This window comes from Canis lupus, chromosome 5, assembly GCF_003254725.2.
Source record: "Canis lupus dingo isolate Sandy chromosome 5, ASM325472v2, whole genome shotgun sequence".
NCBI lineage: Eukaryota > Metazoa > Chordata > Mammalia > Carnivora > Canidae > Canis > Canis lupus.
The window spans coordinates 54,345,992-54,362,809 of record NC_064247.1 but is presented as its reverse complement, the minus strand read 5'-3'; the positions used below and the strand labels follow the sequence as shown (position 1 = coordinate 54,362,809).

Here is a 16,818-nt window from a genome sequence, read left to right as displayed (position 1 = left end):
GGTTCTTCTGCCGCACGTGATGCTGGTGGGGCTGCAGTCCTGAGGTGAGCCGGGGTGTCCAGGACAGGGCACTCAGCTGCCCATTGTGCCGGTTGTCAGCCCCGGAGACTGTCGTACAGATGAGATGATGGGGGTGGGGCAGGACTGGCCCGAGGTCACTCCCTGAGTCTATGATCAGAGGAATGTGGGCTCTGAATTCAGATCACCTGGACATGGGTTCCACGACTATCAGCCGAGTGACCTTGAGCAAGTGGCTTTGCCTCTCTACCGCGGCTTCCTCGGGTATAGGATGGGAATCAGGAGTGACAGGCTGCAGCCCCGGCCGAGGAGCTGGGTTGTGAGGGACACACGAGGAGAGAGCAGCTGGCTTTGTGAGCTCACCGTGACCCTGTAGGCACAGTACTAATGCCTCAAATCCTCAATGCACATCTTAGCCCAATGGCAGGTGTCTGTTCGTGCTCAGGGATTGCCAGATTTTGTTAGTAACCCCTTTCCACCTAGTGTAGATTGGGCCTCTGCTCCCATACCCCCTGTGACAGGGAGCTCGTTACCTTGCCTTACTTTCCTGATGTGGCACAGATGTCTGTTCTCTGCCCGGTTACGTTCTGCATCCTGCATTTCCACCTCACCCCATTCACAGATGAGAAAGGCAGCTCAGAGAGGTTAAGTAACCCTCCCCCGGTCACACAGCAAGCAGGGATTCAAAGTCCTGGGGCTCAGTCAGCTGCATAAGGGTGGCATTCCTTGAGGGCCTCCTGTATGCTGGGGCGAGGGGCAGGCCTCTGCCACTGTTTCACATCGTCGTGGCTGCTCTGCTACAGGTGGTGTTCCCACTTAACAGACCAGGAAACTGAGCCTCAGAGACGTAAAATCACAGAGAATGAAGTCAGAGCCAGTGGTTTCTTGCAAGCCTGCCTGTGCTTCCCTCTCTGGCCTCCCTCTCTTCTGGAAGTTCTATCCACCCGTCCCCTCCCCAACATCAATCAGGAGCGTACTCATCCTAGCCCCCGGGCTTACGACCATGAACAAAACAAAGTCCACAGCCTGCAGCAGTAGCAGACAGACAAGGGACGAGATAGATAATTAATGTATGTAGCACAATAGGTGGGGACACACACTACGGAGAAAAGTCACTCGGGAAAGGGCAGTGAACACTGGTGGGGAGGGTGTGCTGCTGTTCTAGGAGTCACAGCAGGGACTCCTCAGCCTGAAGAGAACATTCCACAACAACAGCCTAAAGGAGGGGGGGGGGGGCAGGCAAATATCTGAAGGAAGAGTCTCCCAAGCAGAAGGAACAGCAGGTGCAAAGGCCGCGGGGTGCCTTGTGTTCTGAGAAGAGCCCGGAGCCGGAGGGCTGGAGTAGGATGAGAGGGGAGCTGGGGTGGGCGGCAAGGGCAAATTACCTAGGGCCTGGTAGGCTGTTTTGAGGCCCCTGGCTTTCACTCTGATAAAACAGGGTGTCCTTCCAGGGTCCTGAGCAGAGCAGTGACATAGTCTCACCTAGCATTTGGGTTGAAAAGAGACTTCAGGGGGCAGGGGTCGAAGCGGAGACCGTCAGGGAGACAGAGAGGATGGGGCTGGGACCAGAGGGATGGGCAGTAGTTGGGGGTGAGAAGTGACTGGATTCTTACATCTTAGAGGTAGAGGGTGTGAAGAGGCAGTAAGGATGCTGGCTGGGATCCCAGGTGATGGCCTGAACTACGCCGGAAGGATGGAGTTCACACAGGAGGGCCAGGTCTGAGGGCAGGGCAGTGTAGGGGCGAGGGTGTGCGTGGCATTTAGAGTTTTAGCTCCAGCCACGAGTCAGTGCTTACTCACTCCTGGGCCTTTGCACTTGCTGTCGCTCTCTGAACTGCTTTCCTTGCCCTGACAGAGCTCCAAACAACCTTTCAAGATCCCTTCTATGAACCTATCCCTTCGTTCCTCTCACCTCCTTACCCACTCCCCCACCTCCAGTCTATCCCTCTTTCCGCTTTGTGCAAGTGCCAGACCTCACCCATGTCTCAGAGCCTTTACCTTACTGTGCCTCGGAAAGTAGCACCAAGTGCCAACACACTTTGAAACCCCATATTTATCAGAGTGCCTCACCCTTCAGGTGGCCCTGCATGCAGTTGGTGCTCAGCAAGAGCCTGGCTGGGGACCTGGCTTGAATTCTGGGCTCTGCTATTTACAGGTTTTGCGACCTTGGGTAGCTCACCTTGCCTCCATCAGCCTCAGCTTCTGCATCTGTCTAATGGGTGCGATCTTTCCTCTCCCTGCCTCTGAGGATCTTTCAAGGATCCTGTACCAATCTGAGAGACAAGAGCCCTGACCCGCTCCTCCCACCGTCACCCCCCTACTCCCCCACCCCGACCCCCACCCCCTTGGCTGGAAGGCAAAGGCCTGGGCTCTAGGGAAGAGATGACACCAGACCTGGTCCACCCAGCACCTGCTTGTCCCAGAGTTTCTTATTCTTACTCGTTGTCACTCCTTTTTTTTTTAAGAGGGGAGAAAAAGGGGAATGAAGGTTGGGTCGTGGAGAGGAAATAAAAGGTGGGGAGCAGGGGAAAATGCTTGGGTGACTGGGAGGCCGCTCTGGAAGGGCGAAGGGCCAGATCCATCATCCACACTGGCGTTGGGGCTGCACAGGTCCCCGTTTAGCCGCCGACTCGGTTTGGGAGGGTATTAGCCAGTCCCTGCCACTCCCCAGGCTCAGTTTCCTCGCCTGTGAAATGGGCACGATGACCCGGGCAGAGGGGCGGAGTCGCCTGCTAGAACCGCGGGGTGAGCGGCGGCAGAGCGCGTGCCACGGCGGCCACCAGAGGACGCGCAGGGTTCCCACCGGCCCGCCCCGCCTGGACCCCTCCCGGCCTCGCCTCCCTTCCTGGGCGGGCCGCCTGGCGCTTGCATCCCCCGAGCCCTCTTCCAGGTGATGATGACCCTGACGCCCTGGACGGTCCAGCCATGTTGATAACCAGACCCCATCAGGTGTTCCTTCCTTAGGTCACTTCCCCACGTGGTCACCTAGGAGGCGACCTGATACCACCCTCCACGCACAGGTGACGAGTCTCCAGCCCAGTTCACCTGGGGAACCAAACCTGGATGTGAGCCCTTAGCCACCTCTCGCTGTGAGGGTCTCCTGAGCTATTACGGGGACCCCCCTCCACCCTCTCCTCCTCACCCCGACCCCCACCAACTTGGAGTGTGGCCCACCTGGATGGGAGAACTGGTGAAGGAGAAACTGCTGCTGCTGGAATAAATGTTTATGGTCAGGAACACCAGGCAGAGGGTGTGAGCACAGGTGTGGTGCCCAGAACCAGCACAGCCGGTGCTGGGAAGGAGGGAGAAGGCCGTGGCCACACACAGAAGCCTCCCCAAACCTATCAGTCAGGACGCCAGTTGACTTGGCCTTGTATCTCCCCGTGGTGACTTAACCCTATAAAACCTATAAAAGTATCTTCTTTTAGAGATCCCCATGGCTTTCCTTTTCCTATAATATCTCAGAAAGGGATCTGATTTTTCCCATCAGCCCGTCCCCAGGACTGAAACTCCAACATCAGAATGCCAATCTGAGGGTGAAGGCGTCTTCCCGGGTGAGGAGCCCAGGGACTTGCTGTCAGTCACTCACACCCTCCAGGGGCACTAACGCACACAGCGTTTCTAGGGGGGCAGCTCACTGGAGCAGGTCTGGGGGAGCGCAGGGTATGAGAAAGGAAAGAGGATCCCAGGGAGGCCAGGCCTGGAGACCGCGCTGGTCCTGGGAGGTGCGGTTCTCACCCCGTTGTACAGGGGAGGGAAACTGAGGCACAGAGGGGTCATGTAATCATGAGTTCACTGTCCCTGGGCAGAGGAACCAGAACCCACGCCCTGGCCCCCAGAGCCCACACTCTGACCGTCACGTACAGTGAGGCAGTATCACATGGTGGCCGGGTGCACAGCGTCGGGGTTCAAATTCCAGCTGCTCTGCTATTTCTAGCTGTGTGACCTTGGGTGATGTACCCCCTCTGTCCTCACTCGTGAAGTGGACATAGTAGTAGTTGCCTCGCGGGGTTCCCTTAATTGAGTTAACAGCGGTAACACGTTTGGAGCAGCGTCAGGCGTGCAGCCCCACCGTCCGGTAAAATGAGCTATTATTCCTGAACCCCATGACCTTGAAGAGTCCAGGGTTCTTCAGGAGCCTAAAGCTTCGCCGGCCCCGGGGGCTCCCGGAATCTTCCCGCGGCATTCTAGGCTCTTCGGGCTGTGCTGTGGCGTCCTGCTTCCCGGCCGGCCCAGCCGGCGTGGGGCCACCTGCCCAGCCCAGCGCAGCCCCACGCAGGCAAATGAGGTGATGTCAAAGCCCTGGCCGGGGCCCAGCCCTGAATCCTCCCCCTCTCCCTCCCTCATGTTTCCCCTCCTTCAGGTTCACACACACACACACACACACACACACACACACACACACGCACACGCACGCACACAGGCTCTGGCCGCCCCAGGGAAGGTGAGAGGGAGCGAAGGTGGGCGGGTGGCCCGGGGCCATCGAAGCGTAGCTCCTGGCCCGGTGCGTGGTCCGCCCCCTGCAGCCGGCCCGGAGCCGCCGCCCCGCCGCAGCCATCCCCGAGCGTCCCCTCCTCTGCGCCAGCCCGTGCCGTGTCACCCCAGCCGGGGCCTGGCCGGGCAGCCATGGCTGACGAGAAGACCTTCCGCATCGGCTTCATCGTGCTGGGGCTCTTCCTGCTGGCCCTCGGCACGTTCCTCATGAGCCACGACCGGCCCCAGGTCTACGGCACCTTCTACGCCATGGGCTGCGTCATGGTGATCGGGGGCGTCGTCTGGAGCATGTGCCAGTGCTACCCCAAGGTAGGCGGCCGTGGCCTCGGGTGGGCCGCGGCCCGGGCCCGGAGGGATGGGGCTGTGCCTGGGTTCTGGGTGTCGTCCTCCGTCTTTCACTGTCTTGTCGTCCTCCCCTGTTCTACCCTTTTTCCTTCCCGAGCACCCATCCCTCCTTCCTTCCAGCCCTTCCTCCTTCCATCATCCCTCCCTCCATCCCTCCTTCCCTCCCTCCCTCCCTCCATCCTTCATCATAAGGACTGGTCAGAAGGCCCCTGGATCTAGAGCCCCAAACCACGAGGGAGACAGTGAAACCCACCCTACGATCACGTGCTTGAAACCACAGCGGAGACCCTCCTGCTTCATGGTGTAGCTCATCCTCACCCAGAGCTTTCTGGCACCATCTGTAGTTCATTGTAGAGTGGAGAAGCACCAGGCTCCCACAGTTCCTAAGTGTCAGAGTTGAGGTCGTGGCTCAGCTGCATGTGACTTAAAGGGCAAGCCTTCCCCCTCGGGGGGTGGCCCCTGTGTCCCCGCACTGCCAAGAGTTCCGGGGTGGGTCAGCTGGAACCATGCCTGCGTTGGGGGGGTACGGGGGTGGGCAGTGCCATTTTCTTCCATTGAATGTGCTCCTATCCTTGTGAATGACTCAGTGGTAAGAAGAGCACTGGTTTGGGATCCTGTGTTCTAGTTCCAGCTCTAAGTCTCAAACCCTCTGTGTGACCTTCGTCTTTTTGAACCTTGGTTTCATTCATCTGTAAAGTGGGCCCAAGCTCCTATTTCCCCCAGCCTCCCAGAGTTATTATGAGGAACAGAGAAGAGATGGGATGTAGGAATGTTTTATGAATGGTGGGGTGTGATATTTAGAAGGGCTTCCAATCTCCTTGTTACTGATCCTCCCAACAATGATGGATCATGTCAGGAATTGTAATTTTTCAGGGCCCAGAGAGGATGGGAGACTTTTCCAAGGTCACACAGCTGTCCAACGGACCCAGGGAGATGAAGAGAGAAGCTATGGATTCTTTCTTTTTTCTTTGTTTTCTTTCTTCTTTCTTTCTTTCTTTCTTTCTTTCTTTCTTTCTTTCTTTCTTTCTTTCTTTCTTTCTTTCTTTCTATCGTTCTTCTTTTTAAGATTTTATGCATTTATTCATGAGAGACACAGACAGAGGCAGAGACATAGGCAGAGGGAGAAGCAGGCTCCCTGCGGGGAACCCAGTGCGGGGCTTGATCCTAGGACCCTGGGATCACGACCTGAGCCAAAGGCAGGTGCTCAACCACTGAGCCACCCAGGTGCCCTGGAGCCATGGATCATAACTTGGGCTCTGTCTCTAACAGCCTGGGAGACTTTGGTCAAGCCCCTTCCTTCTCTGAGCCTGTTTCTTCATTCGTACAAAGTGTGTGTCAGGAAGGAGGGGTGAGAGGGAGTGCATCTGAGGGCCCTGCAGGTCCTGCCATGTAGGGCAGCCCCCACGGCCTGCAGCCCCCTCCTCTCTCCCACCTGGGTAGCTGTGCTGGGGGTGTTCAGGGGAGTAGGCAGGGAGCTAGGGGGGCAGGCCCTGGGCCTGGCTCTCCCTCAGCACCCCCACCCCCTCTGTGCACCAGCCCCTGCTGTCAGTGTGTTTGGTGCCTGGGCGGTCTGGACTGGTTTGTAGCCATTTACCCAGCAGTTTACAGTCAACTAGCCTCTGTCTGTGCAATGCCCTGAGTACAGGTCACCGGGGGAAGAGGTCCCTGGGGCCCAAGCCACCCACGTCACCCCACCTCTGTTGTCATCCTCCCAGTGAGGAGGCTGGATGGTGGGGCCTGGCCAGGGGACCGCAGGGGTGTGGAGGGCAAGGTCCTTCCTGCCTCTCCCCCTTTGCCAGAGGTGGCTCTGGGGGGTGGGGGTGGGCAGAGGGACCGGGTGGCAGTGGCGGGGGAGGGAGAGAGGGGAGAGGGAATCTTACTGGGCATTAATGAGTAACTGTTGATAGATTCACGTGTTCAGGTGCTGTGGAGGCAGCAGGGCAGGGTGGAGACAGTGAACGCTTTCGTGTCCCCCACTGCCCCTCTTCTGTGACCTTGGCAGAGGCCACCCCCCATGTCCTGGAGCCTTGCACGGCCCCATGTGGGGACCAGTAGGGTCTGGTATGGGGGGACCAGATTACACTCTGTCCTTAGGACTGGTGTTTGTGGCATTGGGCGGGTGTCGGTGTGTGTGTGTGCAGGGGTGCGAGCGCTGGTGCAGGTACGTGTGGCGTGTGTTTCAGAGACGGAGGCTTTGGAGCCAGCGCACCAAGGAAAGGAAGAAAGTGTGTTATGGACCAGGGAGGAGTGGTTGGGGTGGGGGGTGGGGATCCCATCCCTCATGTCTGCTCTGCTCGCTCATGCCTGGCCCCCTGGAGCTCTCAGCAAATGCTAGCGCTGTCCTCCCCTGTCTCTCAGTGTCTCACAAATGGGAATTTTCTGGATTGAAAGAAATATAAGTATAAGGGAACGGAATCAGCCCATTAGGATATAAGAGTAGCATGAACTAAGCTGCCTCTGTCTTTGAGGGGCTAGGATCTTGTCGGGGAGACAATTTTCTGCCTGATGGGGAGGGAGTGGGCTTCCATCTTCACAAGATGAGGGCTTTTGTAGATTATGTAGAAGTTCACCAGGCAGAGAAGATGGGGAAAGATTTTCCAGGAAGAAGGAACAGCACGATCAAAGGCACAAGTGAAGGGAGCAACAAGAGTAGGTCAGCGTGCTGCTGCAGGTGGAGGTTGGAGGGAAGGTAGAGACACAGTGGGCCCAGCTCCACAGGGCCTGGGGTGCCATGCTAAGGAATTTGGACCTTACCCTTTAGTTGATGAGACCAAAGATGGACACAATCAGCTTTGCAGTTCAGGAAAGTTGTCAGGCTGACATCAGAGAGGAGGAAGGATTGGGGGCAACCAGGCCAGTGGCGGAGGCTCCTTCACTGGGCCGGGTGAGAGATGATGGGCCCCTGGACTCAGGCAGCATTTGAACCCAAGACCGTAGAAACTGAGAAGACATTTCTCATTCATCACACGTGCAATGCCTGCCATGGCTAGATGTGGCCCTGGCTCTTCTACTGAGCTTATCTCTTTGAACTTCTGCAGTAGACTTGGTCGGGCAAGGGGGTGAGCTGGACCTCAGGATTTATAGAAGGAGAAATTGAGGCAAATCTGAGATATGAGACTGTGAGGGATGTTATGCCCATTGGCTGGGACAGGGCGGGGTTGCTGGGAGAAGGGAAGGAAGCAGGGCCTCTCCCTGTCTGGCTTCTGTTTCTGCCCACAGTTCCCCCAGTCCCCTCTCCCACCTACTCCACTGGAGTCCAGAGCCAGCCCCCTGATTGGCGGTTGATGGATCCTCTTCTCCATGGGTAACCCTCGCTCCCTCTGCTCCCTCTGCTCCCTCCCTTTCGGGTCAGCTCAGTGCTCTGCCTAAACATGAATCTGCCTGTGTACTTTCCTGCTGAGCACTCCTCCAGGGCTCCCATGCTTCTGGATAAAGACTGAACCTCTTAGTCTGATGTTCTGGGGTCTTCAAGTCTGGTGCCGCCTCACCAGTTTCAACTCTATCTGTCCCCCTCTCTTTAAAAGGACTTGTGTTCCAACATGCTCCAGCCTTTCCTTCTCCCTCAGGCTTTTCACTGTGGTGATAATAGTGATGCTCTCTTGTGATGAGGACGATGGTAATAGCCATGATGATAGTGGTGATGATAGAGATGGTGGTGGTGGTGATGATGATATGATGATAATGTTGATGGAGGTGATGATGGTGACAGTGATGGTAATGATGTGATGATGTTGGTGGAGATGATATGGTGGTAGTGGTGGTGATGATGGTGATGGTTGTTGTAATGGTGTTAATGGCAATGGTGTTGGTGGTGGTGATGGTGATGATGATATGATGATGATGTTGATGGAGGTGATGGTAGTGGTAGTGGTGGTGATGATATGATGATGGTGGTGGTGGCGATGATGGTGATAGTGATGGGAATGACATGGTGATAATGTTGATGGAGATGATGACGGTAGTAGTGGTGGTGATGATGATGATGGTTGTAGTAATGGTGATAATGGTGATGGGGTGGTGGTGATGGTGGTGGTGGTGGTTGTGGGCATAGTGATAATGATAATGATGATGATGGTGGTGGTGGTGAGGAGGAGGAAGAGGAGGCGGTGGTGACTGGGCCATGAGGTAATGAGGCAGACAAAGGGGCAGCTTCTAAGAAGTACAGAGCCAGCTGGCAAGGGCAGAGCATGCTTGGTGGGTATGGAAGATACCAAGACCTCTGCCTTATTTCTAGGCATTTCAGGGAAGCTTACTCCTCATAGGAGTTCTAAGATTCCCTCCATCCATCATTCCCTTCTCCCCAGCAGGATGGAGACTTTCTGGTGCAGACAAGTGTCTTTGGCTCATCATGTTCTGTAGAAGAGATACAAGGGGCTGCTATTTATGACCCTGGTGTAACACAGTGGGCTCTTGTCAAATATTTGTTGAACAAATTTTCAGTTGAGAGCAAGAGTCAGAGAGGTCAGATAACTTCATCTTCAGAAGCATTGAACTATGGTTTACTGAGCAGCTACTCTGTGCCCAGAATTCTGCTGGAGGCTTCCTCATACGATATCTCATGGGATCCTCACAGCAACCCCAGGAGACAGGTATCGTTAGCCCCATCTAAAAAATTATGGTAAAATATGCCCATAAAATTTACTGTCTTAACCATTTTAAGTGTACAGTTCAGTAGTGTTTTTTTAAAAAAATATATATTTTATTTTATAGTAATCTCTACACTCAATGTGGGGCTCAAACCCACAACCCCCAGATCAAGAGTCACATCCTCCAGCAGCTGAGCCAGCAGGGTGCCCCTGCAGTTCAGGAGTATTAATTAAATGCACATTATTGTGCAACCAGTCTCCAAAAATTTTTTCCTCTTGCCAAACTGAAACTTTATGGCCATCAAACGATACCTCCCCACCCCCTTCCCTCCGGTCTTGTGTCAGCCACCGTTCTGCTCTCTGCATGGATTTGACTAGTGTGGGTACCTCATGTAAGTGGACTCCTGCAGAATCTGTCCTTTTGTTCTTGGCTTATTTCTTCAAGGCTCATTCGTGTTGTAGCAGATGTCAGAGCTTCACTCCTTTCTAAGGCCGGATAATGATCCATTGTACGTATGTACCACGTTTTGTTTATCTGTTCGTCTGTTGTTGGACACTTGGGTTCTTTCCACTTTTTGCCTGTTGTGAACAAATGCTGCAAAGATCTCTTTGAGGCTAGCCCATTTTACAGAGAGGTACATAGAGGCTCTGAAAGGAGTGATGACCTGCCCAAGAAAGGAATCTTCCCCAGTCTCCCGGACCCCAAAAGCAGGGCTCCTTCTGTCTCATCCCACCGCCTCCTTTATGACCTGCCTCCCCTCTGCCACCCAGTGCCCACCCCATGTGCTGCACTTGCAGAGACCTCTTGATCCCTGAGAGTTCCACTACAGGGACTGATGGGTGCAACTTCAGTCACTCACTTCTCTGGCCCCCACCACAGCCTCTGTGCCAAGAAATACGTGGCAACGATTCGCTTCCCACTCACTCATCAGATAAGGATGAAGCACCTACTCTGTGCCAGGTGCATTCGGGGCCCTGGACTTGGACCCTGGGAAATAACAAGATACCACTTCCTCCAGGGCTCTCGTTTGCTCATTGCTGCCCCCTCGTGCCTGGAAGACTGCCTGGCACACAGCTGGTGCTCAATAAATGTCTTCTGGGTGAATGAAGAGCCAGGTGGGAGCAAGAGCCCAGAGATCCAATCACTCGCTGCAGCTGGGCCCCGAGCAGGGCCCTCTGCTGTCCCGCAGGGAGCCCTCCTGGCCAGGATGGGTGTGGGAGCCACAGAGAAGCCTTCTTTCCTTTGCCCTGCAGATCACCTTCATACCCGCTGACTCGGACTTCCAAGGCATCCTGTCCCCAAAGGCACTGGGACTCCTGGAGAATGGGCTCGCTGCAGAGATGAAGAGGTAGGTGCCAGGCCCTCCGCGGCAGGGGGGCTGTGGGGGGAGCCCCTCAGGCCAGTATCCTCTTACAGAGGACAGTGATGGAGGGGGGTGAGAGGGCTGGTTGGTGCCTCTTCCGCTTGCTGCAGGCTCCTGCTTTCCCTCCCCACGTCCTGAGAGCGTGCCGTTAGAAACCAGGGATTGTTTTTGAACTCTTGATTCTACAAGGTAGGCATTATTCTTCCTGTTTTACAGCTGAGGGAACCGAGGCTCAAGGATTTTGTCCCGTTTTAGAGGGAATTGGTGGCATACCAGAACAAAAACAGGTGTGGCTCTAAATGCCAAACAGCTGTGACTGCGACTCTGTATGGCAAACAAGGGGCGTGTTGATGGCCAAGCACAGTCCTGGGGCACACCTATAGGCTGTGGGATTGGGAGAAGGTGACTTACCTGTCTTTGTCCCAGTTGTAAAATACAGGTAGTAATCGTACCTTTCCCCTAGGGCTTCAGGGAGGGCTGAGGGACAGCCCTATATAAAAACAGCACCAAGACCAGATCGTGGTGCATGCTGGGCCGTCTCCAAGGGTGTCATCACTAGTGAGACGTGCTACCTGTCAACCAGAGATCAAATCAGCCAGTTTGCTCCCATCACTTCCTTTAGTCCTCACGGGAACCGTGTGAAGTGGGGGTGTCGGGCCCTTTATACCGAGGAGGAAACTGAGGTTCAAGAAGTATAATTACAGGGACACTCGGGTGGTGCAGCCGGTTAAGTGTCCAACTCTTGATTTCAGCTCAGGTCATGATCTCAGGATCATGAGATCAAACCCCGAGTCCAGCTCTGCTCTGGGCATGGAGCCTTCTTGGGAGTCTCTCTCTCCCTCTCCGTCTCCTCCTCCCCATCTCTCTTTCTCCCTCTCAACCCCCCCGCCCCCGCCAAAGCAAGCAAGCAAACAAACAAAAAACAAAAGAAGTATAATCACACAGGCTTCAAACCTCATAGGGAGTCAGTGATGGACCAGACCAGACCTGCGTGGCTCCCCAGCACACGGCAGCAAGTACTCCAGCCCTGGAGAGGGGGTGGGACCAGCCGCCCTCCCCACCCCTGGAGGCTGTGACTCTGTGCTTAAAGATGGGGCTGCAGGTCCAGGGTCTATGGCCAGGGTTCTGGAACACTCTCCTTCGCTTGGGGAAGGAGGCAGTGATGATACTTTCTCTTCCTGGCACAACAGAGTGACCTCCGCAGGGGAACGAGGTGGCTAGACCCTGGGTGGGCCTAGGACTGGTCACACAGGAAGAGCCACTGCACAGAGCTGAGTTCTGGGCTCCTCCTGTGTGATCTTGGGCAGGGGATCTAGTCCCCGCACCTCACTTTGCGGAGGGGCTGTGGAGAGCATAAAGAAGGGGATGATGGCTGGAGCCCCAGCAGTGTCACCTGGTGTGGGAGACACTGTGGGCAAGCCCGCCGAAGTCTCCACGCTCCCCGGTTCCCCGGGTGAGACGGGGATTACGTGAGCTACCTGACAACCTGTCAGGCAAGGAGCACTCAATATTTGGGCTGTCGCTGCTGCTGTGTCCTCCCCCAAAACAGCACGGGACGATCACTCTGCTTCACAGGGGTGTGCAGAACAAATGCAGTGGTGAGCACAGGCCTTGGCTCACCGTCTGAAACGCAGCACACTCTGCGTCCATGAGAACCTGCCCACGTTCTGCGGGTGCTCTCTTGGGATTATCTCGGGAGCTGCGGAGTGGGAGGAGCACTGGTCTAAGAGCCCGAGCTCAGCCACTCCTTGCTGGGCCTCAGTCTCCCTGTCCATGAACTGGGTACAGTTACATCCCCCAAGGGCTTGAGATCAGGGGAGACCGATGCCCAGAGCAGGAGGGCGGGGAGACGACACCCAGGTGTCCTCTTGTGAGGTCTGCTGAGTGGACTTGCCCACCGGCCTGTTCTTTCTCTGCTCCCTGCCGCGCCCCACCCAGCCCCGAGCCCCCATACGTCAGGCTGTGGGAGGAAGCCGCCTACGACCAGAGCCTGCCCGACTTCAGCCACATCCAGATGAAGGTCATGGGCTACCATGAGGACCCTCGCCCCCTGCTGGCGTCGGGGCCAGGACAGCCGCAGCCGCAGCCGGGAGCCGGTGATGGAGGAGAAGGTGGCCCTCGTGATGCTCAGGCCTGGATGGAGGCCACCGTGGTCATCCACAGGGGCTCGGATGAGGATGAGGGCGGAAGCCAGCCCACTCCGAGCAGGCCTGGGTGAGTACACAGAGTGCTGTACCAGCTCCAGCGTGAAGCCGGAGGGGCCCTGGGCCACTGGGGACTGGCTGGGACATTCGGGAGTGGCGAGGGCAAGGGGGTGGGGACACCCTGAGAGGCAGCAGGGATTGCTGACACATGAGCCTGGCTTAGCCTGCCAGGCCTGGGTTCGAATCCCAGCTCCTCTGCTGTGTAGCCTTGGCAAGTTTCTTATCCTCCTGAGCCTCAGTTTCCCCACGTGGGAATAATAATCATCACTATCATCACTCCTGCCTCTGAGGGCTGTTGTGAGAACTGGGTGGGTTCAAATCTGGACTCTGCTGCTGATGTGCTCTGTGAACTAGGTTTCTCATTCTTCCGTTTGTTCACTCATCCCACCAACACTGCGGGGCACCTACTCCCTGCCGGACCTCGAGGGCCCCACCCACAGGAGCCACTTGGGGAGAGGCAGACGAGGGAACAGAAGGTGGTACCTTGTGTGGAGGGGGCTGAAGGCCCACAGGAGACCCCTGGGTGGTCAGGGAGGCAGGAGAAGCATCTGGTTTGGATAATAACATAATCCCAGTTCTTAAGTACCTACTATGTGCCAGGTATTGTGCAAGGTGCTTTGCACATGCTATATGCTGTAACCCTCAGGGACAACCATAGGAGTGAGTGTGATTATTTCCCCCTATTTTGTAGAGGAGGAAACTGAGGCCCAGACAGGTAAACTCACCTACACTGGGCATTGCAGCTAGTAGCTGGAATTTGGACCCAGGCAGTCTGACTCAGGGCTACCCTTGCTCTCTGGGCCTTTGCTCCTGCAGCCTCCAGGCCTGTCCCCAGGGCCCTGCACCGTTGGCTTCCTTCCGAGATGATCTAGACATGGACTCCAGTGAGGGCGGCAGCCCCAACCCCTCTCCACCTGAGGGGGAGGGGCCCCATCCCCCGCCTCGGGAGCCCTGGGCCTGCAGGTGCCAGCTGGACCGCTTCCATGACTTTGCCCTGATTGACGCTCCCACACCAGAAGATGCACCTCCAGAGGGGCAGCGGCAGGATACGGCCCTGTCCAGCTGTCGGCAGCAGTCCCAGAGGACAAAGGAGGAGGAAGAGAAGGTTTCAGACACAGGAGCAGAGGAGCCAGAGCAGGAAGAGGAAGACTTGTACTATGGGCTGCCGGACAGCCCTGGTGACCCCCTCCCGGACAAGGAACTGGGCTTTGAGCCCGACGCCCAGGGCTGAGATGGAACCATTCCTTGGGTTCTAGCCCGACACCACTGCTAATCCCCATGTGACCTCACAGGGCCTTAATGTCCCTGTCTGCCAAATGGGCTTATGTGGAGGTTCATAGGAGTAAGTGGACCTGAGGGCATTTTGAATGCTCAAAGAAGTGCGCGGGAGGGGATGCTTGCTGTCCATGGACCATTGCTCTTCAACTATTAATTGTCTTTGGTGAAGCTTTGCAGGTAAAATATGATTCATTGAGATTTGCAGCCGCTGGGGCCCCCAAGAGCTGTTTCTGCCTCCCCACAAAGCTGGATTCTGAACAGACCCTCCTTGGTGCTACCCCTGAGGCCCTGATCCTCTGTGAGGGCCTCTTAGGGCTCCCGTTCTGTCGAGTCTTGTAGCCGACCCCCCATGCTCCCCCCCGCCCCACCCCTAGGTAGCTGGAGTGATCCATCTTCCCTCAGAGCTAACCACGTTCATCCTGCCCACTCCCTCCTGTGGTTTCCATTGCCCCAGATCCAAACCTTCCCTGACTCACCTCTGGTGACTTCCCAGCTTTCTCCCCCTTCATCCCATGCCTCAACCTCTGTTGCTCCAATTCCCAGCCCACTCCCCCACCCCCACCCCAAGACCATCCTAAGCTGTCCCCTCCACCAGTAGGCCCTGTGCTTCCTTGTCTGGCAAATTCACACTCATCCTTCAAACCCTGGCACAGATGTCCCTCCTCTGAAAGCTTTTCCCACTGTTACCACTTACCGCTTCTCTGAATACGTTCTTTCTGGCTCCTCTATGCCATCTTTGGGCCTTGTACGTTTGTTGCTGGAGCATGACAACTGCTCAAGGCTAGCGTCTTTGCTCTACTCGCTTCAGTATCTCCTGTGCTCAGATCAATGCCCACTGAAGGTTTACAAAGCCGACCAGAGCCTTTTGCAGATGAGCCTTTTGCAGACACCCATGCCCTAAGTCTTAGATTCCCAGGCCCTTCGCTCTCCCCGCTTCCCCCCCCCCCCCATCTCTGGTATGCAAACCTCCAAATGGCACACCATATGAGTCACAAAGGCAGGCAGAAAGTCCCCAAAGAAACCCCCTTCCCTGCAGAATACATCTGCATTGGCTCGGGATGGTGGGTGAAATGAAGCCTCCTGGCTTGATTCGATTTGATTCGGGTGGCATTTACTGAGCATCCACTGTGTGCCGAACACAACGCCAGGATTTTTAGGGGGAGACGGACGTGAACTGGTAAGATTCTTGTCCTCCAAGAGCTTACAGTCTACTGAGCTTGGTGCCTTGTGAGTTAGGAACAGAGGCAGAGTACAAGCCAAGGTGGGAGCAGAGAAGTTAAAAATGGCCAGCAGAGCCCAGAGGTGGTGGAGTGACAACCACACAACCATCTCTGGTCCATTGAATGCAGGGACAAATAGCTCAGGCTCCCTGAGCAGCCCCCGGAGATACCACTGTACTGTAGGCACACAGTGTAAGGCCTTTAACAGGCTCATCTCTGCAAAGTGCCTGCGTGCCCCAGCACGGACAGCGGCAGCTTCAGAGAGAGGGGCCGTGGTACCCCTTCACGCCAGGTCCGCACGCTCAGAACTTGCACCCTGGGCCGCTGGGCGGAGGAGACCTTCATCTAGGCTTGGCCTCTGGGTTGGAGTTGGGGATCTCAGCTGAGGGAAGGAGAGGCCCCCAGGGCTGAGTCCAAAGTGCTTGCCCCTGGGGCGCCTAGATGGCGCTGTGGGTTGGGCCTCCAACTCTTGGTTTCAGCTCAAGCCCTGGTCCCAGGCTTGTGAGATCAAGCCCGAGTCAGGCTCCCTGCTCAGCGCAGAGTCTGCTTAAGACTCTCCACCTCCCTGCCCAGTAAAAAAAATAAGTAAAAATCAAAAAAAAAAAAGTGCACACCCCTGGAAACACACTCCTCTTTCATTCTGGGTCATTACTACCTCGAGGAGGAGAGCCTTTATGGTGAGGGGTGCCAGTGGATGCATCCCCCTGCTGTAATGTGCTCTTGCTAGTAGCCCCGAGACTGGGGACACAGTGAGGGGCAGTGTGCCCTGCTTACGAAGTGAGGGAGGGAGCAGGTGACCTGCATCAGAAGGGTTGTCTGGGCAAACAGCTAAAATAAAGTTTTCAGTGTGTAAAAGGGTCACTTTCACCTGTGAATTCTTTTATGTGAAACCACCTAATCCCCCTCTGGGCAGGGTAGATAAGCCATCCTGTCGGGCAGGCACTGGGGGCACCCTCTGGAAAGGGACCACCAAGCACAGGGGCAAGGCCGTGTGCGACAGCTGCACCCCTGAATCACAAATGCCCCAGAGCACCCAGAGCCCCAGTGGAGGCTAACCCCGTCCTAGGGGTTGGCACAGGGCGCAGGGTGAGGGCTTGGGGCAGCAGAGAGAGAGAGAGAGAGAGAGCAGCGAGACTCTGGCTTTGCCAGTCCCAGCTCCACATCCTGCTGCCTGAAAGGGAGCCCGTAGGCCTGGTCTGCCCTGGACAGTCCCGGTTTCTGCCCGCTGCCCCTGCCCAGTTACTTTATACTGTTGGTGCACCCACTTGCGATCAGAGTCATCCCATTTGGATTATACATTATACATTCC

At 56.0% G+C, this 16,818-nt stretch overlaps 1 protein-coding gene across 1 annotated transcript; it reads left to right on the top strand.

The window, feature by feature from the left end:
* The first annotated feature begins 69 nt into the window (after window positions 1–69).
* Window positions 70–16,364, top strand: BSND (barttin CLCNK type accessory subunit beta). The gene is made up of 4 exons (XM_025427755.3): window positions 70–4,821; window positions 10,698–10,792; window positions 12,746–13,021; window positions 13,828–16,364. The coding sequence occupies exons 1-4, from the start codon at window positions 4,645–4,647 to the stop codon at window positions 14,240–14,242; spliced, it is 963 nt and encodes a 320-aa protein (XP_025283540.1). The 5' UTR covers window positions 70–4,644; the 3' UTR covers window positions 14,243–16,364.
* Window positions 16,365–16,818: the final 454 nt, after the last annotated feature.

Excerpts from the sequence above, each read along its gene's own strand:
- BSND (XM_025427755.3), top strand. The coding sequence starts at position 4,645 with ATGGCTGACGAGAAGACCTTCCGCATCGGCTTCATCGTGCTGGGGCTC. Across the intron at positions 4,822-10,697 it reads TGTGCCAGTGCTACCCCAAG|ATCACCTTCATACCCGCTGA; the intron begins GTAGGCGGCCGT and ends TTTGCCCTGCAG. Across the intron at positions 13,022-13,827 it reads CCCACTCCGAGCAGGCCTGG|CCTCCAGGCCTGTCCCCAGG; the intron begins GTGAGTACACAG and ends TTGCTCCTGCAG.